The following is a 27,537-nucleotide window of genomic DNA, read 5'->3' as shown; positions in this document are numbered from 1 at the left end:
GGACAAGAAAAAACACCCTAGTCTTCTGCACCACATGCAGATGTTTATTTGTTATGTATGTGTGTTTTAGTATATCTAGAGCAGTGTTTCCCAACCTTTTTTGAGCCGCGGCACATTATTCATATTTTCAAAATTCTGGGGAACACTGAAGGGGGGGAGGGGGGGCTAAAGAAAAGTTTGGACAAAAAAAAAATCTTCCTCCATTTCACTCTATTTCTCCCTCCCTCTTTCTCTCTCTTCCTTCCTTCCCTTCTTTCTCTCTCTCCATCACTCTTTCTTTCTTTCTCTCTTTTTGCTCTCTTTCTCTCTCCCTCCTTCCCTCCCACTATGTCTTTCCCTCTCCCTCCTTCCCACCTCTTTCTCTCTTTCTCTTGCTTTCTTTCTCTCTCATTCTCTCTCCCCTCCTTTTTCTCTCTCTCTCTTTCTCTCTCGTTCACCACGCTGGCAACAGAGACAAAAAGAAAGAGAGAGAGAGAGACGGAGAGAGAGTGGAGGTCGCCGTTGTCTTCGCCTCCGCCCGCTGGCTCTGCAGCTAAGAGGCAGCAGCCATCAGCCCCCTCGCCCTCCCAGACGTCCCCAGCGCCCGGCCATGCGCCACCTCCCGTTAGCCTGGCCGACTTTTCCCTGCTGCCATTTTCTCTTCATGGCGCAAAGCCACACAGTACCAGACTCCCGGATCGCTCGCTTCTCCGGCCAGCAAGCCGGCTGCCCGGAAAAGCATCGCGCTTTTTCAATGTGCGACGCTTTCCTGGGCAGATGGCTTTGCTGACCGGAGAAGCGAACGATCCGGGAGTCCGGGACTGTGTGGCTTTGCGCCATGAAGAGAAAACGGCTCCGGCAGCAGGGAAAAGTCGACCGTTTTCTCTTCATGGCACAAAGCCACACAGTCCCGGACTCCCGGATTGCTAGCCCCAAGGCAGAAGGCGGCGGCGGAGGAGAGGGGGCAGATCACGCCCCAAAACAGGAGGTGGCAGCGGCAGCAGAGAGTGGGCGGATTGGGCGGGCAATGGGGCAGGGCGGAGAAGCCAGGGGTGCGTTTGGCCGGAGGCACCGTGGGGAGGCAGGGGCGGCCGCGGCTCCCTTTACTCCTACTACCGCACCTCCCCGCCCCTACCTCCTTTTTCCCGCCTTCCTTCTTTGGGGCCCAGCAGGAGAGCGCCGAAAACAGCAGTAGCCGGGGGACAGCTGCGAGTGGGAGCTCCAGGTCTGAGGCACCGGCAGCGCCCTGCCCAGCTGGAGCTTCCCTAGGAGCTCCGCGGCACACCGGTTGGGAAACGCTGATCTAGAGTATAATATCACTCTGGTTTTTGTTAGGAAATGGCCATTGGAGTAAACAAATCTCTACTATTTTACTCATTTGGTTTTTGTATGTTGACAAATTTCTTCTTGTTCGGCTCTACTAAATACCGAATTATAACATGATGGATTTATAGAACACTTAGTTTACAAGAGTTTGAAGTGCCTTACAATCATCCTCTCAAAATTATCCAGTGGCAAGCTTTTTCAAAAATGTATGTATGCTTTTTCTATAGATAGAGAGAAAGATTAGTTATCTGGCTCATCACTTGTGACAATTTAATAACTATTTCACTGCACACTGAGAAAGTGAATTTTTCTGCAGTTTCCTGATTCACAAACACCTGTACAGTTATCAAACATGACCCGCATATCATATGAATGCTCTATTTTGACAGCTATCAGTGCAGAATATTCAATATGCTTCATGTTTGATGTTGCTCTCTGATAGAACTTGAGATTTTTTTCCCCTGCTTGAAACGTGAGAGAAAATACTGGGTGATATTTGGAAGTCAGGAAGCTATTTTCTTCAAATAAGAGTACCTATAGACATTGCAAGGTTTGTTTTGCTTTCTTTTTACTATTTATTGGCTAGATTTATGAAATATCTCATAGAGCAGTTCATCTCTGTTTGCCATATAAAAACGAAACATAATAAAATTTAAAAATAATGCAATAATTCATTTGAAATTCAGCACAGCTGAAGTATGCAAATGTTTCCCAGCATGGCAGGTGTGACATATCATGAAGTTAAAAAAATTAAATATAGCATAAAGAACAGGAACCAAACCCAAATCACGGGAACTGAAACTAATATATTCAAAATTTCAAAAGAACTAGACTAGAACAAAAGAATTCTATTCTTTCACTAGCAAAAATAGAGGGGTTTTTTTGTACTATAAGAACATACTGTTGTATCCTGTAATGGCTACCTTGTAACTCTGTAAATAGTTTGTTCCTCTTTCAGCGCTGTCTGAGCCCAAGCAGGAAGTCGCTCCTGATTGGCTCAGACGCGGCCGGCTCTAGCTTTGGCGGGAACCGCAAATATATAAAAGGAGCGGTTTCTCCAGGCAGAGTCAGTCGGTACTCGCTGAATTGTCACTTTACCTTGCTGAGCTGTCACTTGTTCTCTGAGCTGAATAAAAGTACCGATTGCTCAAAACCCTGTCTCTGGGTCTACTTCACTGGCGACGAACGGACGGAAGAAACTTCGCGTGCAACATGGACAAAATCCAGATCGGCCAGGCTCCGGAACTCTTCGATCCCGAGAAATCGACATGGGACGAGTACATGGCCACCTTCGAGATCTTCCTCGAGGCGGCGGGAATGCAGGACGCCGAAGCCGATCGCAAACGGGCTATTTTCCTTAACTACTGCGGCGCAGAAATCCGTAGACTTGCCCAAACTCTCACCGAACCGGAACAAGCAAGAGCCACAGCGTGGGACGTCCTACAACAAAAACTGGTGAGCCATTTCAAGCCGACCAAACCAGCCATGGTTTTTCGGCATCAATTCCACATGATGGCTCAGAGAGAAACCGAGTCGATCAGCCAGTTTACAACGCGGCTTCGAACGGTACTTGCCCAATGCAAGTTTAAAGACCCGGAAGCTCGCCTCACCGACGCCTTGGTTTTCGGCATGAAAAACAGCACGGTGAGAAATAAACTCCTCACCGAAGAAGAGCCGAGCCTACAAACCGTGATTAAACTGGCGCAAACCGCAGAAGCAGCCGACGCAGCGGCGAGAGAATTGAAAGAGCACGGAAGGCGAGAACTCATTGCAAAAATCGACTCCGCGTCTCCCAGCGCCGTGGAAACAGACAACAGCCAACAAATTCCCAGCGGAGACAACTGCCTCCTGGTGCAAGACCAGCCGAGACACCTGAGAGCTACTCACCCAGCCCCCTGCGCGGGCTGCCGGGGAAATCACCAGCGCCATCGATGCCCCTTCCGAGACGCTACATGCCGCCGTTGCAACCGGAGAGGCCACATCGCCATCGCATGCAGAGCAACAGCGCCAGAGGAAACTTTTGCCACACCGCAATACCAGCGACCTCAAAACCAGACCCCCCAAGCGCGAGAAAGGAGACCATTCCACAACGCGGGTCAAAGAAACTACTCAACCGCTAACCGCGACTACTATAGAGGTAACTCTCAATTTTCCGTGAATAACACGGCAACCAAAAAAGGGGCTAAAATTGTTATATCACTGTTACTCAATAACCAACCTTGCTCAATGGAGCTGGACACGGGCTCTAGATATACCATCATGCCCTGGGAAAAATTTAAACTGTATATGCCTAATGTTTCTAAGGCTGACCTAAATCAAACCTCTTTGGTGATTAGAGACTTTCAGGGGGGAGTAATCTCGGTCCTGGGAACAGCAAATGTACCTATCGCATTCAAGAATGTTAAATGTACCCTTCCCATGCTTATTGTAACAGGGGCCAAACACTCTCTTCTGGGTTTAGCATGGATGGAACCACTGGGGATCGAGATTTCGGGTGTGTGTAATGTAAACTGTTATGATATGCCTAACTTTGTGAAAGAGTTCCCTGAGGTGTTCAGCCCCACACTGGGATTGTATAAGGGGCCCCCTATATCTTTCTCTATTGACCCCAAGGTCCCACCGATCAGACTAAAACCTCGCAGGGTCCCCCTGCCACTCCTCCCCAAACTAGATATACAGCTGGACAAACTCATTAGCCAAGGTATTTTGGTCCCTGTGGAGCAGGGGCCATGGGAAACTCCCATAGTTACCCCTCTGAAGCCAGATGGCTCCCTAAGAGTTTGCGCTGATTACAAATCGACCCTAAACAAGGCGCTCCAACACCACCCCTACCCCATCCCGGTCGTGCAACAACTGTTACATTCCCTGGGGGAGGGAAAAAGGTTCGCAAAGATCGACCTGGCGCAAGCTTACCAGCAACTTCCGGTCGATGAACAAACAGCAAACGCTCAAACAATTGTAACGCACAGGGGGGCTTTCAAATGCACGAGGTTACAGTTTGGGGTAAGCATAGCCCCAGGAATATTCCAGAGCATTATGGAACGCCTATTGTCAGGGGTAAATGGGGCCATACCATACTTTGATGACATCTTAATTGCAGGGGAGAACCAGGAACAAGTAAACAAAAGGATAAGGGAAGTACTTAAGAGGCTACAGGACAAAGGCTTAAGAATCAAGCCTGATAAATGTGTCTGGGGAACCAACAGTATAGAATTCCTAGGATATAAAATAGATAAGGAAGGAATCCACCCCACAACAGAGAAGTTGAGAGCAATTAGAGAAGCCCCAGAGCCACGAGATAAGAATGAGTTGCAGGCATTTTTGGGCCTCCTTAATTTTTATTCCGTTTTTTTAAAGCAGAAGGCAACAGTAGCAGAGCCTCTCCATCGTTTACTCCAGAAGGAAGCCCGCTGGACATGGGGGAAAACTGAACGTGAAGCTTTTTCTCAAATAAAAACTTTATTAACTTCTAAAAGTGTAGTAGTCCAATATAGTGCTTCACTACCCATTAGGCTCACGTGCGACGCTTCGCCGTACGGCATAGGAGGAGTCCTAGCTCACGTCCTACCTAATAAGACAGAGGCCCCAATAGCATTTTTTTCAAGAACCATGACCAGCACAGAAAGGAATTATAGCCAGTTAGACAAGGAGGCTCTAGCATTAGTGGCAGGGGTAAAGAAGTTTCACAATTACATTTTTGGAAGAAGCTTTGAGCTAGTCACTGACCACAAACCTCTACTAGGCCTGCTAGCCCCCAACAAGCCCACTCCACCTTTTATGTCTCCAAGACTAATCAGATGGGCTCTTTTCCTCTCAGGGTATCAGTATGAGCTCACCCACAAGGGGGGGAAGGAAATCAATCATGCAGACGGTCTCAGCAGATGCCCCATAACAGACTTAGTGGAAGACCCTGTTCCTTCCACAGATGTGCTAATGATAGAACTCGAGGAAAACCCACTAACCACAGCAAAAGAGGTAGCTGCACACACGCAGCAAGATCAAATCCTTAAACAAGTGGTAAACTGTGTTCTAAAGGGATGGCAAAATGATGTTGTGAAACCTGAATTGTGTGATTTTAAAAACAAGAGACTTGAGTTATCGTATGTAAAAGGTTGTTTGCTGTGGGGGGATAGAGTGATCATCCCCAAAAGCCTAAGGGGAAAGGTACTCAAAATGCTACATGTGGGTCATCCTGGGATTGTCAGGATGAAGAGCCTAGCAAGGGGGCATTTATGGTGGCCAGGGCTGGATGCTGATATTGAAAGCTGGGTTTCAAAGTGTGATCCGTGCCAAGAGTCACGGCCCAGTCCCCCCAAAACAACTCCGGCTGAGTGGGAACAGCCTGCTGGTCCTTGGTCTAGAATCCACATTGATTTTGCTGGCCCAGTGGGGTCTCAGTATTTTTTAATAGTGGTTGATGCCTTCTCCAAATGGTTGGAAATAATAGCAATGAACAACATAACCACAAGTGCCACTATCAAGGTATTGAGCAGACTGTTTGCATCCCATGGTTGCCCAGATCTCTTAGTGTCTGACAATGGGCCACAGCTAACAGCCAGGCAATTCGAATTGTTCCTAGATGGCCTAGGGGTCAGGCATGCCCTCATCTCGCCTTATTCGCCCTGGGCTAACGGATTGGCAGAACGTTACGTACGGGTGGCAAAGGAGGCATTGCGCAGGTCAGGCCCTGGGGATGTGCAACAGAACTTGGACCAATTCTTACTCACCCAACACATCACCCCTAACTCGCACACACATGTAAGCCCTGCAGAGTTATTGATGGGAAGGAAGTTGAGGTCACCACTAGACAGGTTAAACCCAAGGTTCTGTGTTAATAATAACCAAATGTGTACCAAACCTGAAAGAGAAATGTTTTTGGGACAAAATGTATATGTAAAAAGTTTTGATGGAAATGTAAACTGGATGAAGGGAATCATTGTTAAGCAAAATGCACCTAAGACCTATGTTGTTAAACTAGAGGATGGTCGTTTGTGGAAACGACACATAGACCACATTCGGAAGCGAACAGAAAATCAATTGCCACAAACCGCTGACATGGACTCTCCCCCTTCAACAGACTTTAGTACATTGCCCGAAATAAGAGACACGCAAAGAGACTTATCGGGCCAGGGGGAACCATCCAGCGACGCCGAACCATCCTCGTCCTCCGAAGCCTTCGTTGGGCCCGCCAGGCCAAGTTCGCCACACCGGGAGAACAGCGGCGAGCCATCCTCCACAGTCGGTGGCGAAGGAGAAATTGAACTGCGCAGGTCAGCGCGAGCTACGCAGAGGCCCCACCGATTGGACGACTTTGTCACATGGCTTTCTTGATGGTTGTGTCCAACTATGAGGGGAGGGGTGTTGTATCCTGTAATGGCTACCTTGTAACTCTGTAAATAGTTTGTTCCTCTTTCAGCGCTGTCTGAGCCCAAGCAGGAAGTCGCTCCTGATTGGCTCAGACGCGGCCGGCTCTAGCTTTGGCGGGAACCGCAAATATATAAAAGGAGCGGTTTCTCCAGGCAGAGTCAGTCGGTACTCGCTGAATTGTCACTTTACCTTGCTGAGCTGTCACTTGTTCTCTGAGCTGAATAAAAGTACCGATTGCTCAAAACCCTGTCTCTGGGTCTACTTCACATACCAAATCAAGGATTACTTCTGTAAAAAATATCTCTATTTTTCTCTCTTATACCATTCATACATTTCTGATTGATAAGCATATAAAAGTGCTTTTTCATCATGCATACATATCAGAAGGTGACTTTTACTGGGTGATAGGTCCCAAATCAAGCAGATAGTTTGTAGCTCTTATATTTGATCTGACATCTTTCTGCCAGAAAGTTCTCTTTGGTTTTGAAATGAACTATTGCACAGATTATCTAAAGGATGTAAATTGTTTTATGATTCAATTTATTATTTTTCAAAAGGTATCTGGCATTGCTACTGGGAATATCATCGCCTTCATGGAATACCTGGTTCTGATCTTACCATCTATGATATTGGATTCCAAACGGATTTCAGGGTCTATCTGCAATTGAGGCAAACATGGTTAGCATTTAGTAAGTGAATTTTTGAGAAACCTGTATTTTGAGCCATTTGCTTAACATTAATCTGACTAAACAGCTTCTTTGATGATTGATTGACACCAAATTCAATATACTCCATGGTAAGCTATGATATATTTAAACATGGGTTGACAAATAAGCTACAGTTGGATGAGTTTATCCCGCATATTGAAATAATAATAAAAAAACAAGGATACTTTGACCTAGTACAATATGCCAGTTTGCTCTGTGAAAACCAGATTTCCTAAATGTCTTGTTTGTCTAAACAAGACATTTCTAAATGTCTTTTTTTTCACTGCAGTTATATACCACTACAATTTGAATGGATTCTTGGAGGCTTACATGATACAAATAAATTTATCCATAGTACAAATTGAAAATTAAATTCTATAGAATCACACCACCATCTAAGCTCCAATATTAGTAAGAAATAAGAAAGATAAAAGATGGCCAAGTGTAATTAGAAGGCTTTCTGGAGAAACTCTGGCTTTGGGATTTTCTTGAATGTTATAAGAGATAAAGTTGGTCTTATTTCCAGTAGGAGTTCATTCTAGAGAACCAACACAACCCTTGAAAAGCAGTGACTTCCATCCTTAGTTTCTTTTATTCTGCAAAGTTGAGAACTAGGAATATGTTATTCCTAAATACCTGTATATTTCTGGTGCTTTTGTTTAGACCAAGTCATACTGCAATATCTCAGGTGCCAATGTAGAAAGATCAACATCACTTTAAAATACCTCTATAAGTCAATTGGAAGCTAATTCATAACTCACAGCATAGGTGTAATGTGTCTCCAATTCTAGACTAATAGTTAGTTCTGATTTGTCTTTAAAGGTAGTTCCATGAAGAGTGCATTGTAACTATCTAACTGGGTATTAGTCAGAGCAAGAGTTTTATTATTATTATTATTATTATTTATTTATTTATTTATTTTGTCCAATACACAATAATACACAATGAAGGTTATAGAGGATATAGTAGAGAAGAAATACGAGATATAGGAGAGACTATAGGACAGGTTGTTCCCAGGTTCTCTGTCACCACTGCTGTATCAGCTGGAATGGGACAATAAGTTGTCTAGTTATAACTTTACTTGCTGTTTTAGCAGGAAATGTGAGATCAGAAGGTCCCTCTAGTGACAATCTTGCTCCTTTGTGAGCAGTATTTGCTCATCAAGATGTAACATTGGGATCAACAGATAGCCTCTGCTTTCAGGAATTCAGTTTTAAAACATTCTGACGTCCCTAAATCTTGGAAATCTCCAAACACTAAGAGCATTAATGTCATCTCTTGCACAGGGCAAGAGAATATTATAAAGTCTGTTACTGTCAGCAAACTAATAATATTGCACCCCAAAATGTCAGATGATCTCACATAGCAGCTTCAGCTAGAGTATATCCTTGATACCTGGAAATTATGGGATAAATGGTTTGACACATCTATATGGGTCCAACAAATTGTAGGCATTTGCTCTGGAATATGCTTTCAGGCTATGCAAAATGCAGCCAAGCTGTTGACATTATCTGTTCTTTAAGTGAATGAATGAATGAATTAGAGAATGCATGTTGAAACAAATCTCATGCTTTATTGCACCTGTGAAGGTAGGAAACATGGGGATAGGCTGGGAAGATCCTAGGATAAGTAGGATAAGTCACACTGAAACACAGTACAAAATATTTAATTTTATTGCCCTATATAGATAAATTAGTTTCTTAAAAACACATTACATGTATTATATTTCATTTAGCCTGCAGGCAAAATCAAACTCTAAAGTCTCCCTGTTTGTTTTTCCTGCTTTGGAGACAATACTGTAGTATTGTATTCCAAAATGTCTGATGGATCAAGATTTAAAATGAGTGAAACTTATAAATAATTCCTGTTATGTTCAATACAACTCAATGTGAGTTTTCTTGCTTGTGTTGAAGTGGGTTGTTCCTTTATTTTTTTTATCCTGTTTCTTTCTGAAATAGGAAAAAAAATCAGTTTTATTTCTCATTTGCAGAATTTCTGAATCTTTACAAAAGTCATAGTGGAATTCTAAATAGCTAACTTCAAGTAAATATCAGTACCTAAAGTACTTAAAGCACAGAAGTAAATGTCAGTACCTAAAAAATAACTGAAATTCAGGCTACTTTTTAATCATTAAAAAGTTATTATCCAGAAATAATAATGATAAGCACTGTGATACAAAATATAAAAGAACAAAATCAGTCACATATAAGCATTTATTATATCCAGCATCTTCAGATACAATGAATTAAAAGAGCAAAAAGGAGTTAGTGAATAGGACTGTCTAATTGCAAACAGATATTTCTTTACGCTAACCATGTTTAATCTGAATTATATTTCAAGCTCTCCATTGCACTGAAATTGCTTTGCTTTAAAATGAATGGCTTTCTTCATCAACTTTGTTGTATAGTATGCCCTAATATTAATTGAAGAGAAGCCTTACATATATGCAAAAAGAAACACACAAATACAATTGTGATGAGAGAGTACAATCATGATGGCAGACTTGCTTTAGTACATATAAACTAGCCTAGTCTAGATGTAAGTATGCTGAGATTTAATTCCACTGGAAACCTGAATAAGGTGCGGTGGAGAAAGGGACTACTGGAACTTGTTATGAGATTAAGTCAGCCTTATTTTTTGATAAACTCGTTTCTTGTTTTTTCAGTGATACTACTTTGTATAGTGGAAGTTATCATTATACTGATGTTAATATTTCTAAGAAATCGAATTCGGATTGCAATTGCCCTTTTGAAAGAAGGTAGCCGGTGAGTATTATTGGCATCCTCATTTTTGCAGTATATTGAACATAGCCGTCCCCATCCATTAGTGCAGGGACTGTGACCTAGTACAGATTTTGAGGTTTTGTTAGAAATTCAAGTGCAATATACCATTTGATCTTTTAAAAAAAAGAAGCATGTTAAAATGAGACTTGTGTGCAATTTCACTTTGTGGCCTTACTTGGCAAGCAAGCAACTGATTGTACCCCAAGCTGATTAAACATATTCAATTGTGAGGCAGGAACATTATTTTCCTGCAGCCTAAACCAACTTTGAGCATCTATTTTTTATAGATTTCAATGTGACCTTAAATATATAATGGGATGCTCTATTCCTTACCCTGTTTACTTCCTAATTTTAGAGAATGGCTTACAGAGGTTGGCGGCATTTTTTTTTCTGTCTGTCCCAGCTGACAGCTGTTTTTTCTCATTCAGGCTGGTAAAATCAAATTCAAATCCACGGAGAGCTCTTTTCTGCTTTCACACCCTTTTGTGATGTTTTCCTTCTGCTTCTCAGCACATTTGTCTGAATCATGTCCTATTCTCCATTTGACTTTCCTGGAGTAGCAATAAATTTTCAGCAGTTAACGCTGATCCGTCCATTTTCGGTTCAACAGAAAGCCTTCTAAGTATTAAGTTTTGAATTGGCCAATGCTTTCTTTATCCATTTTAGTTGCTAGTTTCTTCTTCTTAGAGTGCTCTGTTATAATTTTTTGGGACTCCATTTCCAAAACCATCTATTCTCTACTATGAGAAACATTTCTCTGAGAACTGAATCATTTTTACTCTTCCCATCAACAAAGCTGACACGAACTAGCACAGAACATTTTTATGAGTGCCTGCATAAAAATATCACTGTATTTCAATAAGGATTTTTTTTTTTAAAAAAAGACTGTATACAGAGTTGGCAAAATAACATGATAACTGGAAAACTGCCCAAAAGATATGAGGCTATTTGCTGTAGTTCAAGTGAAGGAAGGAGACCAGACATTCTCTTTCAAAGAAGGTTATTTTAATTGTGAAGAGAAGTATTCTGCAAAAAGGCAGAGTCTTGATTACTGTGATTAATTTATTATTATTTATTTATTTGTCAACAAGTGCAAGGAAACAGGACACATGAAAAAATGGCACAAATAAATGGATATAAAGAAGCAAAATATAGTATATGTATAGTATGCATATATGTATGAGTGCATACAAATAGGTACACTATGACAGGAATGGTAGACACAGAGGTGGGCTGATAAGGTGGAACAATGACGTGTGCTCGCCCTCATGGTTCTGAGTGGTAGTGGAGACCTGCACGATTTTGCTACTGCCCCCTGCAGGTAGCAAAATTGCACACGGAGACACAGGTGCACCCGTGTTTCGGTGCAGTTTTTTGCTTCGTGGAAAAACCGCAATGAAACAGAGGCACATCTGCATCTCCATGCACAATTTTGCTACCTGCACAGGTGCAGTAGCAAAATCGCACTGAACTCTACTACTACTCAGAGCCACGGCAGCGAGCTCATGTCACCGTTCCACCTTAGCAGTCCCCTCTTAGGGGCCTCTTAAGAACCATGTAAGGTTTAAAGTAAAAGGTAAGGGGGTTAAAGAAACTAACAACAAGATCAGGTAAACTGTTCCAGACATTTAATACTGGACTGCAGAAGACATATTTTCTGCAATCAAGATTAGAGCGGGTTTCATTTAGTTTGTATCTATTGATAGCCCTAGTGTCATTACGGTTGAAATTAAAGATGTTAACAGGTAGGACATTCACGTAGATGATCTTGTGTACTAAGCTTAAGCTGGAATGCAGATGGCATATTTCAAGGTTGTCCAGGCCTAAAATTTCAAGTCAAGTGCAATAATGTCTGGATACAGTGTGGGTTCCAGGCAGGTGAATGGTATTCAAGGCTAGGTCTGGCAAAGTTTTGTATACCCTAGTTAGAAATATAACATTACCAGAGAGAAAACTGCGTAAAATAAGATTGACAACTCTTGATGCCTTTTTTAGCAATGTTGTTACAGTGAGCTCTGGGGCTCCATAAAGAGCAGCTTTGTCTTTGTCCTTGTATAAACTGAGTTTCAGACTGTTTTTCCTCACCAAGCCAATAATCAGGATTGCTGTTTTGGAGGAATTTGAGTAAAATATGTAGTGGGGTATCAACTTTATAGTCTTGTCATCAAGCTCATCTATTTTTCTGGGTTTACCTGGAAGCATCATAGCAAATTAAATAATACAATTAAAAGAATGTGTGCAGAGATTTTCATAAACCTCTAGTGAAAAAAAAAATTTCATTATAGCTTTGACTATATTCCATTAAAGGTTACTGAAGATCAGAGAAATACTGACCAACATTTCTGCATTGGAAATTGCATAAATGTGATGCATTTTGATGCATTGATCAAAAGAAATGTTGCACTCCATTGTGAACACAGCAGAATGCAACCCTTAATCAAGGGCTTGAAAAATATGTGGTTAATGACTGAAAATGAAGTGTAATTTTTTTTCAAGTTTAGTTTAATCATCACTTCAGTGAAATGGCAGTTTATATTATCAATAAATCAGTTATGATCTATTCCTAGAATTTAACAAGCAAATTATTATTGTAAACAGTTTATGATGTCAATAAGGCCTATCTATTATTAAATTCTGAAATGCACTGATTTGTAGTAATTATTTCTTGAATAGCATAAGCTTACTCTGTTCTTCAGTGATTGAAAAAACATTCAAGATGTTTCTAGCACAATACATCAATTGTTCATGTAGAACTAACATTTAATGCAAGATTTAATTTAATTCTTATTTGAATTATGTGAGATAATTATAAACATGTGCAGAGAATATTGCTCATAATAGGGAAGCTAATGAAAATTGAAATGGTAATTATATAAAAAGTACTCTCAAGTAGAGAAGAAAGTTAGGTTTCATAACATTACCAAGAAATTACCAAGCTGACATAAGGTGAAAAGGACTGGAGGATTTAATGATAGACTGCATGTGGAAGCTTACCTTTGATTCCAGTTTTAATATTTGAGGTTTTAATGGATATATGGAAGAGTGTGTGCTATGTTGTCTTTTTATTGATATTGATTTAATTGTTGATTGGAAGTAACCCAGAGTTCGATATAAGATGAGTGGCTATATAAATGTTTTAAATACATAAATAAATGCATCCATTCATTCCTGGACCAAGTTGCTCTGTTCACACACACAAATGCCTTGGTCACCTCTGAATGGACTATTTTAATGTGCCTTATGTGTAGTTGTCCTTGAAGAATATCCGAAAGTGACAGCTGGTACAGGAGAAGTGGAACAGCCAGATATGTGTTACTAGATTTAGGGATCCAGATGTGTGGCAGAACCTGTGCAATGGCTATATTAATTCATTGGTTGTGGCTTTTCATTTTTACCAGCTGTTGATCGTGTGTGTTGTTTTGTGATGTTTTTAATCTGCCTTGAGTCATGCATTTGAGATGGGCAACCATATAAATGAAAATAATAAACAAGCATTGACAAAGAATAGAGAGAACAATAAAACGTTCCCTAGAAGAGATTTATTAGAAAGGATAAAAGTCTTTTATTTAAATGTAATTTTATTTTACTCCATGCATAGACCCAAGAAAGTCTCCATTCTTGATTATTCTTATGAGCATACAGTCTATGCTAACTATACCACCATATCACTTCTGAGTGGCTTTCAACTTTCTGCCACGTCACTCAGAGGTGGTGCTTGGTAATTCACTGAGTTTAACCCCCCTGTCCCAAAAAATATGTTGCCATTGTGTTTGAATAGTTCCTGCCATTTACAGAGTCCCCTTCAATGGCAACAAGAAATGAATATGTCTTCTGTGTATTTGTAAACCCAAGAAAGAAAAGTCTGAAGTTTATTATTCTATGGGATTTAGCAGGGAGCTATCCAGCTTCTATTTTTTCTTCACGTACAATTCCCAGTATTCAAAAATGATTAATGTGATTGTGTCTCCTGGGAGTTAAAACCTCGGCCATATTTGAAGAGCTACAGTTCTTATTTCTGGGATCCTATTGTATAAAGAAGCTAAGGGAAATAAGATTGATTATATCAGTTTCAACATGTACATCTGCTAAGAACTATGATGGATGAAATTTTGTGTAGAACAAAAGTCAGAAGTTGCAATTAACTTTTTAAAAAAGATTTTTGAAGCTAATACCAAAAATTACAGCTTGGTGGGTGGGTAGAAACATGCCTTGTAAGACATTGAATAAAAATATTGATTAAAAATATTAAGGGATGATACAAAATGCAAATTAAAGAGTTGAGGAACCGGTAGAACCTGGGTCAAAATGAAAGATGAAATTTTGTAGGGCAATGATTAGCAGCCCAAATTTATACAGCTTGTATAATAAAGAGCTAAAGGACTTCAGAAATAAAAAATATAGGTGTTGGCTGTCACATAATTTTTTTAGACACATAGGCAATTTTTCTTTTAAATTTAGAAAAAATATTGTTTGCATGAACTCCAGGTTAATGGACAAATGGGTGGGAAGGGGATCTGTTAGTTATGGCCAATGAATATGGTATTGTGGGAATTTACATTATTTTTATGATGACCTATATTACAACAATTTGCATAATGAAAACTTACACAAGAAATAGAAATCACAATAGAAATTTGGTATGCTGTATACAAAGTTGATTGTCTTGCAGCTGACATCTCATAAATTGAATAACTTTATTCATTTGTTTATTTATTTAGAGCAATTGGTTACATCATGTCTACATTATTCTATCCAATTATAACCTTTATTCTTATCGCCATCTGCATTTCATACTGGGCAGTGACAGCTGTGTATCCTTTTTATCAAAGAGTAAGTGGTTATGAATATTATATTGAATCCAGAAAAGAGTGATAAATAGTAAATTCTTTAAAAAAAATGTAAGTAAGTAAAAAGAAACATTGCTAAATGTTATGCACCACCATACACTACAGTAGTCCTCAACATATAGCCACAATTAGGACCAGAATTTGCAATGGAAAGCAAGGCAGTTATTGAACCAATTTTATGACTGTGTTTGGCACAGTTGTTAAGCAAAGCACTGCAGTTGTTAAGTGAATCAGGTAGTTGTTAGGTGAACCTTGCTTCCCCCATTGACTTTGCTTACCAGAAGCCAGTTGTGAAGGTTGCAAATGGTGATCACATGACTTTGCAGTACTGCAACTGTCATAAACACATGCTAAGTGCCTGTATTTTGATTTATGTAACCATGGGAATTTTGCAGTGGTCATAAGTGCAAAGACAGGTCATACTTCACTTTTTGGTATTGGTGTGACTTTGAATGGTCACTAAAAGAATGGTTGTAAGTTGAGGACTATCTGTGTACCTTTCCATATTCTTTTACCCCAGCAAACTATCTTTGTGGATTTTAATAGTATAGATAGTCCTCAATTTATGACCACAGTTGAGTCCAACATTTCTGTTGATAGGCGAGACATTTGTTACATAAGTTTTGTTTTACAGTTGTTAAGTGAATCATTGCACTTGATAAGTTGGTTTGTTAAGTGAATCTGGCTTCCCCGTTGATTTTGCTTGTCAAAAGGTGATCTTAGGACACATCAGTGGCAAGCATCTCAATTTTGATCACATGACCATGGGGGTGTGTGCTGGAACGGTCATAAATGTGAAAAATGGTCATAAGTCCCTTCTTTTGGTATCATTAGAACTGCCCCTACTCTCCTTGCCTTTCGTAAGCTCCTTAAAACCCACCTTTGTTGTCAGGCATGGGGGAACTGAGACATCTCCCCCGGGCATATACAATTTATGCATGGTATGTTTGTATGTATGTTTGCTTAGTAAATGGGGTTTTTTAAATATTTTAAATTATAATTTAGATTTGTCATGAACTGTTTTATTTTGTTGTGAGCCGCCCCGAGTCTGCGGAGAGGGACGGCATACAAATCTAAATAATAAATAAATAAATAAATTGTAACTTTGAACTGTCACTAAGTGAAGTGTTGTCAAGGTCTTTTTGTACTCCTTACACTGCCTTTTATTCTGTAGGCTTCTTACCTCTTTCTTTTTGCAGTTCTTTTTAATGCCATTCCATTACAGCTTTCTTATTCTGCTCTTCCTCTAGATCCATTATTTCTTCCTTCAAATAGTAGTAATTCAGTTGTCAGGTGCAAGCTTCAGGCTAACTTCATGAATAGGCCACAGCATTTTGATTATTGTTATATTACAAGAATCTCAGCACACTTGCTGCATTCCTTTGGGAACCAGTAGATAAGGCTTCACTAGTCTGGTCTCTCATGTTTCCCCTTTAACTTCCTCCTATCCTTTAGTCCAGTGTTTCCCAACCTTTTTTGAGCCACGGCACATTATTCATATTTTCAAAATCCTGGGGAACACTGAATTGGGGGGGGGGGCCGCGGGCGGGGGCTAAAGAAAAGTTTGGACAAAAAAAAATATCTTCCTCCATTTCACTCTATTTCTTCCTCCCTCTTTCTCTCTTCCTTCCTTCCTTTCTTTCTCTCTCTCCATCCCTCTTTCTTTCTTTCTTCCTCTCTTTTTTGCTCTTTCTCTCTCCCTCCTTCCCTCCCTCTATGTCTTTCTCTCTCCCTTACTCTCTCTGCCTCTCTTGCTATCTCTTTCATTCTCTCTCTTTCTGTCTCTCTTGCTATGTCTTTCTTTCTTTCTCTCTCTCTCTCTCTCTTTCTCTGTCTCTCTCTGTCTCTCTTTCTATCTCTTTGTCTCTCTTTCTCTGTCTCTCTTTCTATCTCTTTCTCTGTCTCTCTTTCTCTGTCTCTCTTGCTATCTCTTTCTTTCTCTGTCTCTGTCTCTTTCTCTCTCTTTCTCTATCCCTTTCTCTCTCTTTCTCTGTCTCTCTTGCTATCTCTTTCTCTCTCTCTTGCTATCTCTTTCTTTTTCTCTCTTTCTTGCTATGTTTCTCTTTCTCTCTCTCTCTGTCTGCCTCCCTCTTTCCTTTCTATCTCTCCCTCCCTCTTTCCTTTCTATCCCTCCCTCTTTCCTCCCTCCCTCTTTCCTTTCTATCTCTTTTCTTTCTATCTCTCCCTCCCTCTTTCCTTTTTATCTTTCTCTCCATCCCTCAGCGGCTGCAAAGAAGAAGGAAGTCAGGCTGCAGAGGGCACCGAGGACAAGAGCGCTCGCTCGTTCCCTCGCCCTCTGACTTCCCTCCCTCACTGCTGAAGGGACGAGCGCGAGGGTTTTTTTGCTTTTTCTTTCCTTCCCCCACCTCACGGGAGAGAGAGAGAGAGAAAGAGCAGCGAACTGCGGGATGCGGCAAAGGACTCCTTGCCAACCAAAAAAGGGGTGGGGGTGGCAAAGGCAAAGTCTGGGAGGCGGGGAAGGGAAGAGCGGGAGACCCCCAGACAGAACGTCTGAGGGGAAGGAAAGACAGAAGGAGGGAGGGATTGAGAAGCGAAGCCAGGGAGGGCTGAGAGAAAAGGGGAGCGGCGCGCGAGAGAGAGGGGGGGGCGGGCATTACTGAAACGAACGGAGAAAGCCCTCTCTCGCAGCGAAAGCGCTCCCAGCCAGGGGGCTGCGAGAGAGGGCTTTCTCCGTTCGTTTCGGGAAAGCCCGCCCCGTCCCTCTCGCAGCCCCCTGGCTGGGAGCGCTTTTGTCCCGAGGAGCTGAAGCCGCTGCCGCCGCCGCGAGAGAAGTCGCGCCCCAAGGCAGGGGGCGGCAGAGGAGGAGAGGGGGCAGATCGGGCGGGGAGCATCACGGCACACCTGACGGCACACCGGTTGGGAAACGCTGCTTTAGTCAATGATTTATTAAAGTTTGTTGCAAATATCAAAACCAGAAGCACATATAGATGACTGATTCAATAACCTCTTTATAAACATAATAACAGATGGATTTACAATACCATTAGCAGAGTTCTTCTTCAAGCAGTTTCAGACAGCAGAGAATGAATGGTTAGTTTCATTTTAGTAGAGTTCAGAGTGGACAAAGGAGCAGAGTTTACAAAGAACAGAGAGGACTGGAGCCACATCCAGCCTAAAGCTTAAGCTTTTCAGTTTTGATTCTCTGCACAGACTCAGAAGTGGTTAGCTTCTATTGGCTGACTCAGTTGCTATGCCTATTCATTGGCTAACCTTGTTAACATGGCTCTCCCAGTTCATGAATATCTTAACATGATTCAATCCTAATTTATTCTTCTCTGAAAAACCAACATTTTCATTCTTGTATTTAATCCAAGATTTCTATTCTTCACTCATCTATTTTTTTTCTTTTGCTACTGCACATATTTTTTAAGTCATTCCCACTACATTCAACTTAGTCTAACATAGTCTCAGTAGCATATAACATAGTGGATAGAATCATGCTATTATATACTTCTTCCAATAATCTTTCTTTGCAGGAGATTACATGACACCATTACATTTCACCCTCATTTGCCCATGTTAAAATATTTCCACTTCTCATTGTAGTAAGCATTTTGTTAGAGTACACAAATTCATATACTCTGGGGTTGGATTATTATTATTTTTTTGCAGTTTATCTATAACTTGCAATCATTCATCACAATTTATCTGTCAGAATTAAGTGCTTTGGTGATTAATTCAATATTATTCACAACCATATCATTTGTTGCATTTGTTAGAAATCATTTACATGCTCCGTCGAGAATATGCATACAAATTATAGATACATTCACCTTCATAACTAGCACTCATCTAACAAGCTTTGCTTATACACTGATCCCTAAATGCATTAAACAATCAAGGGGAAATCATATAAGCTTGTTATTCCCTGCTCAATATTAATAAATTGTTAAACACTCCATTTATTCTGTGACATCCTTTAGAGTGTGCTTTTAATGCTTTCAGCAACCAGTCTTAAACTACATGCTTATGCAAAATTGTCATAATTCAAACCTATCCAATTTATCATATTTACTTGCTAAAGCATGAAAGAAGTGAGCATCTCGACCTCCTTCAAAAGAAGCTGTATTTTGCATAGGAAGAAATCTTGATCTCCTACCCTTTAATGGAATCAAGTATCATTTGATATTTCCATAAGGCGTTTCCTTTTTTACCTGGTGCCAAAAATTACCAGCAAAGATGTCCTTGATATTAAGTAAAAGAATAACAAATGTTATGCCCCTGATTTATTATCTGCATATCAGGCAGATAGGTTTTTAGAAAATGCATGCTATGGTTGTCATATTCTGTGCTAGTCATTAAACAACAAAGGAAATTAAATGCATTCTTTATGACTCTTCCTCTTGGTAGAATGTTGCATACTGTGACTATCTGATTCTGATTGTTCCTTAACCCAATTAAATCAAGTTTCCTGGCTACCTCAGGAGAACCTGTGTACAAAGTTATGGCTAATCAAAGCTTATGCAAGTATGCAAATTTGACCTGTTATCCAGAGGTAAGCAAATGAGAGGGGGAAAACATTTACATTCTAATTCTTCCTTAGTTAATGCACTATCCTTTCATAATGCCATATGCTTTAAAGTCCCCACATTGGTTCTGACAAATTTGTACAAATGAATATTTTCAGTCAACTCTAATCAGGCAGAGAAGTGTAGCATTTAATACAGAGAAGCTTGCATTGTCCAGACACATATAGAAGATTGAATTATTGGTTGTTTGGTTAACTTTGTTAAGCATTTTCTGAAACTGTTAGAAACATTGGAAATTTACTAAAGCCTGTGAAGCATCTGCAACCACAATATACAATACTGCTTAAAATGTGTCAACTAGTTTAGGGATTTAGGATGATTAGTAAGAACTATTTGCCATATGAATTAATTATTATTTGAGGTTTTTAAATTTTACCATCTTTAATTCTACTAAAGCAAAATTTCCATCACCTGCAGAAGTTCTGGGTTTCTTAAAATAATATTAGATCTAGTATTTTGATTGTGCTTATGCAGGCTATACCAAGCTGTTTTTATAATATGTTGCACAAATACACTGTTATCACACTATGCCAAATGGTATATATATACTGTACATGAGTATCACTAATACTTATGCAATCATTAGCTGAACAGTGCCCTCTATTGTTCTCTGTCCATTTGCCTAACAATGGAAAGATTCACAGTTTGAGACTGTATTGAAATCATTTCATATCTCCAACTGATTATATTTATTTTGTCCCTGAACAGACTTTCAACACTACTAATGTGACCAAACTATGTCCAGGGGCACAGTGTACATTTGCTTTCTATGGGGGAGAAAGTCTATACCACCGCTACATCTTAGTCTTTCAAATTATCAATGTGTTTGTCTTTCTCTGGCTGGTCAATTTTTCAATCGCATTGGGTCAATGTACCCTTGCTGGTGCCTTTGCTTCTTATTACTGGGCCTTCCGAAAACCTGCTGACATCCCACCTTTTCCTCTCTTTTCTTCATTTGGACGAGCAATACGGTAAGTAAGAAATTACACCAGTAATTATACCTGTGTTTGAATTCACCTCTGTCTCTTCCCTGTCATGTTTTCACATGGCTAGATTTTAAATGAGTCTGTAACTTTCCTTTGACCTTGGCAATAGCAGTAAATTAGAATGCAGTAAATAGATAGAGAGATAGATATATATATATATCATTTGTTTGTTTGTTTATTTACCGTAATTCAACTTCTGTGCTGCCCAATCCTGAAGGGCTCAGGGTGGCTTACAACAACAATGTAAATACAAAACAATAAAAAGAAGTCAAATTTTAAATCTAAAAAACTATAAAACCCTAATTTAAAACCCATAAATTAACCTATCACAACAACATGCATACTAATCATTCATACAATTTGGCCATGATAGTTATTAATACGTGGGCCCCGGGCCTGCCGGCAAAGCAGGGGCACAGTGCTAAAGACATAGATGTCTGTCTTTTCTGTCTATCTCTATCTCTATCTCTATCTCTCTCTCTCTCTATCTCTATCTCTATCTCTGCCTGCCTGCCTGCCTGCCTGCCTGTCTATCTCTCTCTCTCTCTCTCTCTCTCTCTCCATCCATCCATCCATCCATCCATCCATTAACTGTTTTTGTAACTGTACAATGTCTAATAACATGCTTCTTTCTTAACAGTAACATTTGATTTTTTTTTTCTTTAGGTATCATACAGGTTCTTTAGCATTTGGCTCATTAATTCTTGCAGTGGTTCAACTAATTAGAGTAATCCTGGAATATCTTGATCACAAACTTAAGGGTGAGTTTTATGGTATAAGACTGTTTTTTAAAAAATTATTGTATTATTCATTTATTTATTTTGTCAAGCCTGTATTAGATAGCAGATATAGGTATAAACATGGTTATTAATACATGAAATGGATACAAATAAAAGGAAACATTAGGACAGGGATGGTAGACACATCGGTGTACTTATGCATGCTCCTTACACACCTCTTAGGAATGGGGTGAGGTCAACAGTAGATAATCTAAGGTTAAAGTTTTGGGGGTTTGGGGAAGAAACCAGAGAGTCAGGTGGTTTCTAGGCATTGACCACTCTGTTGCTGAAGTCGTATTTCCTGCAATTGAGTTTGGTGCAGTTTACCTTAAGTTTGTATCTATTGTGTGCTCCTGTATTGTTGTGGTTGAAGCTGAAGTAGTCATCGACAGGTAGGACATTGTAGCGGATAATTTTGTGTACTACACTTAGGTCAGACTGTAGTTCTAAGTCGTCTAAGCCCAAAATTTCAATTCTGGTGGCATAAGGTATTTTGTTGTGAGTAGAGGAGTGGATGACTCTTCTCGTGAAATATCTCTGGACTCTCTCAATTATATTAATATCCGATATGCAGTGCGGGTTCTAGACAGATGAACTGTATTTGCGAATTGGGCTAGCAATTGCTCTAGTTAGCAGTACAATGTTATCAAAGAAGAAGCTATGCAAGATTAGGTTAACAACTCTAAATTTTTTATCTTTTATTGTGAACATTTTATGCCTTCTCATTTATATGAAACAAAAATTTGGTGGAAACATTTATACTTCCACCAAATTTATATATATTTATACTAAACCACAATTGGTTTACATATCTTGATACAGTGTTTCCATGTAATGGACTTGGGAAAATGTACTTTACAGCAAACTATGAATGGAAAGTTTCTGACCATTGGAAAAGTGAACATTCCCAGTTCACTTCAGCAAAATATTTAAAGTTTTATCCAGCCTTAATTTATTTATTTTTCATCTTTAATTCTCATGTAGAGTATAAAATATCCTATATGGCATCATCTTGACATTTTGTAATTGTTAAGAAATGTGTTCTCTCTTTCATGCAGGCTCACAAAATGCATTTGCTAAGTTCTTGCTTTGCTGCCTCAAATGCTGTTTTTGGTGCTTGGAAAAATTCCTTAAATTTATAAACAGGAATGCTTACATCATGGTAGGTTTTCTTTTTAACACACTCCTTTTCTAATACATTTCTATGCAATGCCTAGTAACTATAACTGGTGTGGCAATTCAGATTTTCCAATTTTTAAATTTTAATGGTTTAAAACATAGTATTTAAATTATTTTTGGATTGAAATGCTCATATCTTTTTTCTGCATATTAAAAGATATTTTAATATCTAGTCTCAGAAAACCTGAGTACATGCTAACAGCTGTTACTATTCTGCAGATTGCAATCTATGGTAAAAACTTCTGCACATCAGCAAGGGATGCATTCTTTCTTCTCATGAGAAATGTGGTGAGGTAAGAAGACATAATCCTGTAATGCTCCATATATTTGTCCTCACTAAAAATGTGCTTGATGAATGTTTTAAATATTCATATTATTCTCATTTGTCTAAGACCGATGTCCTCTACTGTAGACAGTCTGAGCCATTAATTCCATGATGCTGTTCTGCCCAGAAACTCTTGGAGTTGCAAATGCAATACTTCTAGAGAATTTCCTTTTAGGAACAAAGGCTAGATCACAGTTTTAATGGTTTCACACAATTGCAGAGACACAAACTTTAAAGCATGGACTAATACTGTGAACAAGTTTGTTCTAGATTCACAAAGAATGTAGTTAACACCCCTAACAGATATTTTATTTGAGTTAATTTGAGAAATGTTATATTTAGTTTATTTAAGTGCAGATGCCATCCATCTTACATCAAGTGAATATGAATAAAAGAATTCATTTTTAACCTTCATGGGCAGTTTTGTTATTAATAGAAGATTGCTATGGTGTGGAGGTATGTACATATAATGGGTAGAAGAAAAGTAGAGACAGAATGAGCAAATAAACATACTGTATTCCTGGGCCAGGAGTTTTGTACTAAGATGTTCCAAAATGATGAATAATGCAAACATAAAACAGCTCTCACTAATACAGCTTCCCATTCAATCTGGGACATGTTTTAAAGGTGTAGAAAGCTGTATTCAACTTGTAGCAGCCCTAAATACAAGTAATCCTCACCTTATAATAGTTCTCTTAGTGACCTTGCAAAATTACAACAGTACTGAAAAATGTGACTTATGACCATTTTTCACATTTTTAGGTTATGACCTTTGTAGCATCCCCATGGTCAGTAAAAGGCAGCCATTCGTGACCCTACTGGAATGCTTGGGGGTGCACACCTGCACGTGGGCACGCATACCCATCGTTTAGCTCCTTGTGCATGTGCAGAGTCGTTCCCTGAAGCAGTCCCACCTAGGAGCCACTAGGAGGAAGAAATCCTCCCGGAAGGAGAGCAACTCATCGGGGAGAGGACACTCCCCTGTCGCCCGTTTGCCAGAGTCTCCCCAATGAGTTGCTCTCCTTCCGGGAGGATTTCTTCCCGCTGGTGGCTCCCAGTCCCAGCTGGGACTGACTGCCACCACGCCTTGCAGGACCTAGCCCTGCAGCTGCCGGCCAGCCACATTGGCAGCAATGGATGAGCATCGTGCTCTCTGGGCCCATCTAGTGTGGGGCGCTGCTGCTACTGGCTGGAGTGGCGCAATTCAGCTGCTGCACATATGCGGAAGCTGAATCTCATGTGTATGGTGTGTGCATGGCCGGCAATGATGGAGCTGCATGCACAGCTCCATTTCTGGTGGTGGAATGGGGTTCCATGCCCTTCCACTTCCTGTCCACCCCTTCCCATGGTCATGTATCAAAATTCAGACATTTGGCAACTAGTTCACATTTATGATGGTTGCAATGTCCCACGGTCATGTGATCATCCCTTTATTCTGAAAGGCAAAGTCAATGAGGAAGCCAGATTACTAAATTAACAGCTGCAGTGATTCACTTGACAACTGTGGCAAAATGGCCCAAACTTTAATTAACAAGTGTCTCATTTAGCAACAGAAATTTTGGGCTCAATTGTGGTCCTAAGTCAGTTCTTCACATGTAGCTTTATTCATGAAAGTCCAAGAGAATATATAATAAAACTATGGTGCGGGCATGCCCAATTCTCTGTCAGCCACATGCAGCTTTGGATAACTAGTAATGTGGCCCCCATAAAATCTTAAGAGAGGAGAGGAGGGGAGGGGAGAGTAGAGTAGAAGAGAGGAGATAATATTATATATCTCATATATGGCCCAAGACAATTTACTCCGTGCAGCCCAGGCAAACAGAATGGCTGGCATACCTGGCCTGATATATAAGTAGTCTACAAATTACGATCACAATTCAGCAAATAAAATAATTTCTGCTCCCCCCTCCCATTCAATAATTTAAAATACTAATCTTCGCTTCTCTAAGAAAATGAATTATCAGATTTTAAATCTTTCTCTGAAATGCGATCCTTTAGGTACATAGAAATAGCATGTCACATAGTTATCAACGTAATCTTAACAGCTAGATTCAGATCCCTACTGCCTTTGGGGCAAAAACAACATAATAACATCAGTTTCCTTATCTGTTGCACAGGGTTGCAGTCCTGGATAAAGTAACAGACTTCTTATTATTCCTGGGTAAACTCCTTGTTGCTGGAGCTGTGGGTGAGTCAGTCAATTAATTTGTTTGTGTGTATATGTGTTTTGTTTTATTTTATTCAGAAAGGAGTTAAAATACAAAATACAGAATTAAAAACAAATTCAAAAGGACAAAAAGGAAAAAAATGCAATCAAAGCATTAAAACGGTGCATAAAAAAGGCATGAGACACCTCTAGTTGAACACTGATATTCATTACTACAACATTAGTTCTAATAAATTAAATCTCATTCATTCTTTTCAGTTTTGTTAAGGCCATTGGTCATGCTGAGCCGATTGTTGACACAAAAACCCTGTATGGGTAGTCTATGACCACAATTGAGCACAAGGGGAGGACCATTCCCACAGAGGTTATCAGAGGTTATCACAGGGAATGAGACAGTTATTAGTTAGGAAGTGATTTAATCATGACAAAAAATAATACAGGTAGTCCTCAACTTATAACAGTTGAACAATGACTTTTCAAGATTGCAATGGCACTGAAAAAGTGACTTATGAGCATTTTTCGCACTTACAAGTTGCGAACATTGCAGCATGTCAATGGTTATGTTATCAAAATTAAACCATTTGGCAACTGACTCATATTTATGAATGTTGCAATGTCCTGGGTCATGTGATCACCTTGTGTGACCATCTGACAAGCAAACATATTGGGAAAGCCTTATTGTTACTAACTTTAACAATTGCAGTGATTCACTTAACAATTGTATAAAGAAAGGTTGATAACTAAAAGGGGCAAAATTCATATAACAACTGTCTCGCTTACCAACATAACATTTGGACTCAGTTATGGTCATAACTCAAGGACTACCTGTAATAAATATTCTTCAACAGCAAATCAAAAGATAAGTGTTCTGAATTAAAATAATATGTATATTATGCACATTATTTAATACCTAGAAAATGAATGAGAATTGTCTGAAATGAAACCATTTAACAGTGAAATTGTTTCATGCTTTCCTTGTGCTTAAGAATAAATTTCTGGGACTAATTAATTTACATTCATTCTTCTTCCTGCTTAGCATAGCTGTTATTCTAAATTAGTATCTCAATTTATCATTAAACATAAGATTAATGGAAAGTAGTTAACATGGTTCTCCAAAAAATAAACTAGATAAGCTTTTTTTTTAAAAAAAAAAAAATCAAATATGGGTTTCTTTTCTGTTTTGGTAAATGCACATATTATTAAAAAGAGACCGAAGGAATGATAAAACAGATTAAAATTTTCCAGTTGCATGAATTATTCACAGATAATTAATTGGAATGCGAATTTTAGACCACTACAAATATCAAGGATAATTAATGTAAGGGTTTATTGTTTGAAAAAATATGTTATAAAAACTCTTGAGTGCCCCATTTCTGAAAATTCATTTATGTTTAAATGGAGATGCCTAGATGGCTTGGAGGTCAATAGTTGAATAGCAATAGCATTTAGACCTATACTGCTTCACAGTGCTTTATAGCCCTCTCTAAGCAGTTTGCAAAGACAGCATATTGTCCCTAAAAGTCTGGGTCTTCCTTCTACCAATCTCAGAAGAATGGAAGACAGAATCAACCTTGAGCCTGTTAGGATCGAACTTCTGGCAGTTGGCAGAATTACCCTGCAAATAATGCATTCTAATCACTGTGCCACCATGGCTCTTTTATAAATGAATAATTTATATAGTACATTTATATGTATATTCCCAGACATGGAATTATCTATTGCAAACTATATTGTTTGTTTCAAAACGTGAGAGATAAAAGAGCTTTGAAAGACATATTGTAGCTAATACTCTGTGGTTTTTTGCCCCTCTCCTGCAGGTGTCCTAGCCTTCTTTTTCTTCACACACAGGATACCAGCATTTGCACAAGAAGCACCTTCACTGAATTATTATTGGGTCCCCCTTTTGGTAAGTTCAGATAAAGAATTAAAGTTCCAAGCGTGTGGTTGGCTATTAGCATGGTGAGCATCGGGATCATGTCTCTCCAGCCCCCAACAAAACAAGTTATCCCACACTTTCTTTGCTTACTACTGCTCAGATACATTCTGGGGAAAGTGTCTGCAGCTCTGGTACAATATCTCAGTTCCCATAGATTAACTCTAATTCACGTTCTGACAATAAGTATTGCAGGCATGGGGGAATCAAATTTGACTTGATTTTGATACTTGGATCTCAATTCATATTTTAGGAAGGTAGCATGATCTTCTCCAAATAGTTTGGATTACATCTTTAGAGATTAATTTGCTGTTTTCATAATGGATAGAGCTGATGGATATTGGAACCCAAAACATAGGGAGGGCCTAGGTTGTTTGCTGACTCCAATCTGCCTTGCTCTTCTGCACTTCTGTTTTTCTAAAAAAGGAAAGAAGTCCCTGATTATGTACTATGTGCCTTTAAACAAAAGTTGGGCAATGGATTACCAGCATAGTTTGCAGTGGGTTAGTGTAACATTAAAGGAAGATATACTGTAACTTGAAACTACAGTATCCCATTCATAAAGATATTAATAACATTGTATTTGTCTAGTTCTAGTAAATCTGCTGG

The 27,537-nt window shown here is 39.5% G+C and overlaps 1 protein-coding gene across 1 annotated transcript in view; it reads left to right on the top strand.

Moving 5' to 3' along the window:
- The window catches only part of SLC44A5 (solute carrier family 44 member 5), a 205,924-nt gene that overhangs the window by 165,712 nt on the left and 12,675 nt on the right, over positions 1-27,537 (top strand). The window contains exons 11-20 of the mRNA XM_070746178.1: positions 7,230-7,361; positions 10,045-10,144; positions 14,881-14,973; positions 19,438-19,525; positions 20,268-20,530; positions 21,212-21,306; positions 22,383-22,486; positions 22,723-22,796; positions 24,946-25,016; positions 26,813-26,901. Of these exons, the coding sequence (XP_070602279.1) occupies positions 7,230-7,361; positions 10,045-10,144; positions 14,881-14,973; positions 19,438-19,525; positions 20,268-20,530; positions 21,212-21,306; positions 22,383-22,486; positions 22,723-22,796; positions 24,946-25,016; positions 26,813-26,901 (1,109 nt within the window). The remainder of the gene's footprint in view (positions 1-7,229; positions 7,362-10,044; positions 10,145-14,880; positions 14,974-19,437; positions 19,526-20,267; positions 20,531-21,211; positions 21,307-22,382; positions 22,487-22,722; positions 22,797-24,945; positions 25,017-26,812; positions 26,902-27,537) is intronic.

Source organism: Erythrolamprus reginae, chromosome 3, assembly GCF_031021105.1.
Source record: "Erythrolamprus reginae isolate rEryReg1 chromosome 3, rEryReg1.hap1, whole genome shotgun sequence".
NCBI lineage: Eukaryota > Metazoa > Chordata > Lepidosauria > Squamata > Dipsadidae > Erythrolamprus > Erythrolamprus reginae.
The sequence above is the reverse complement of the archived record's forward strand: the minus strand, read 5'-3'. Positions and strand labels throughout refer to the sequence as shown.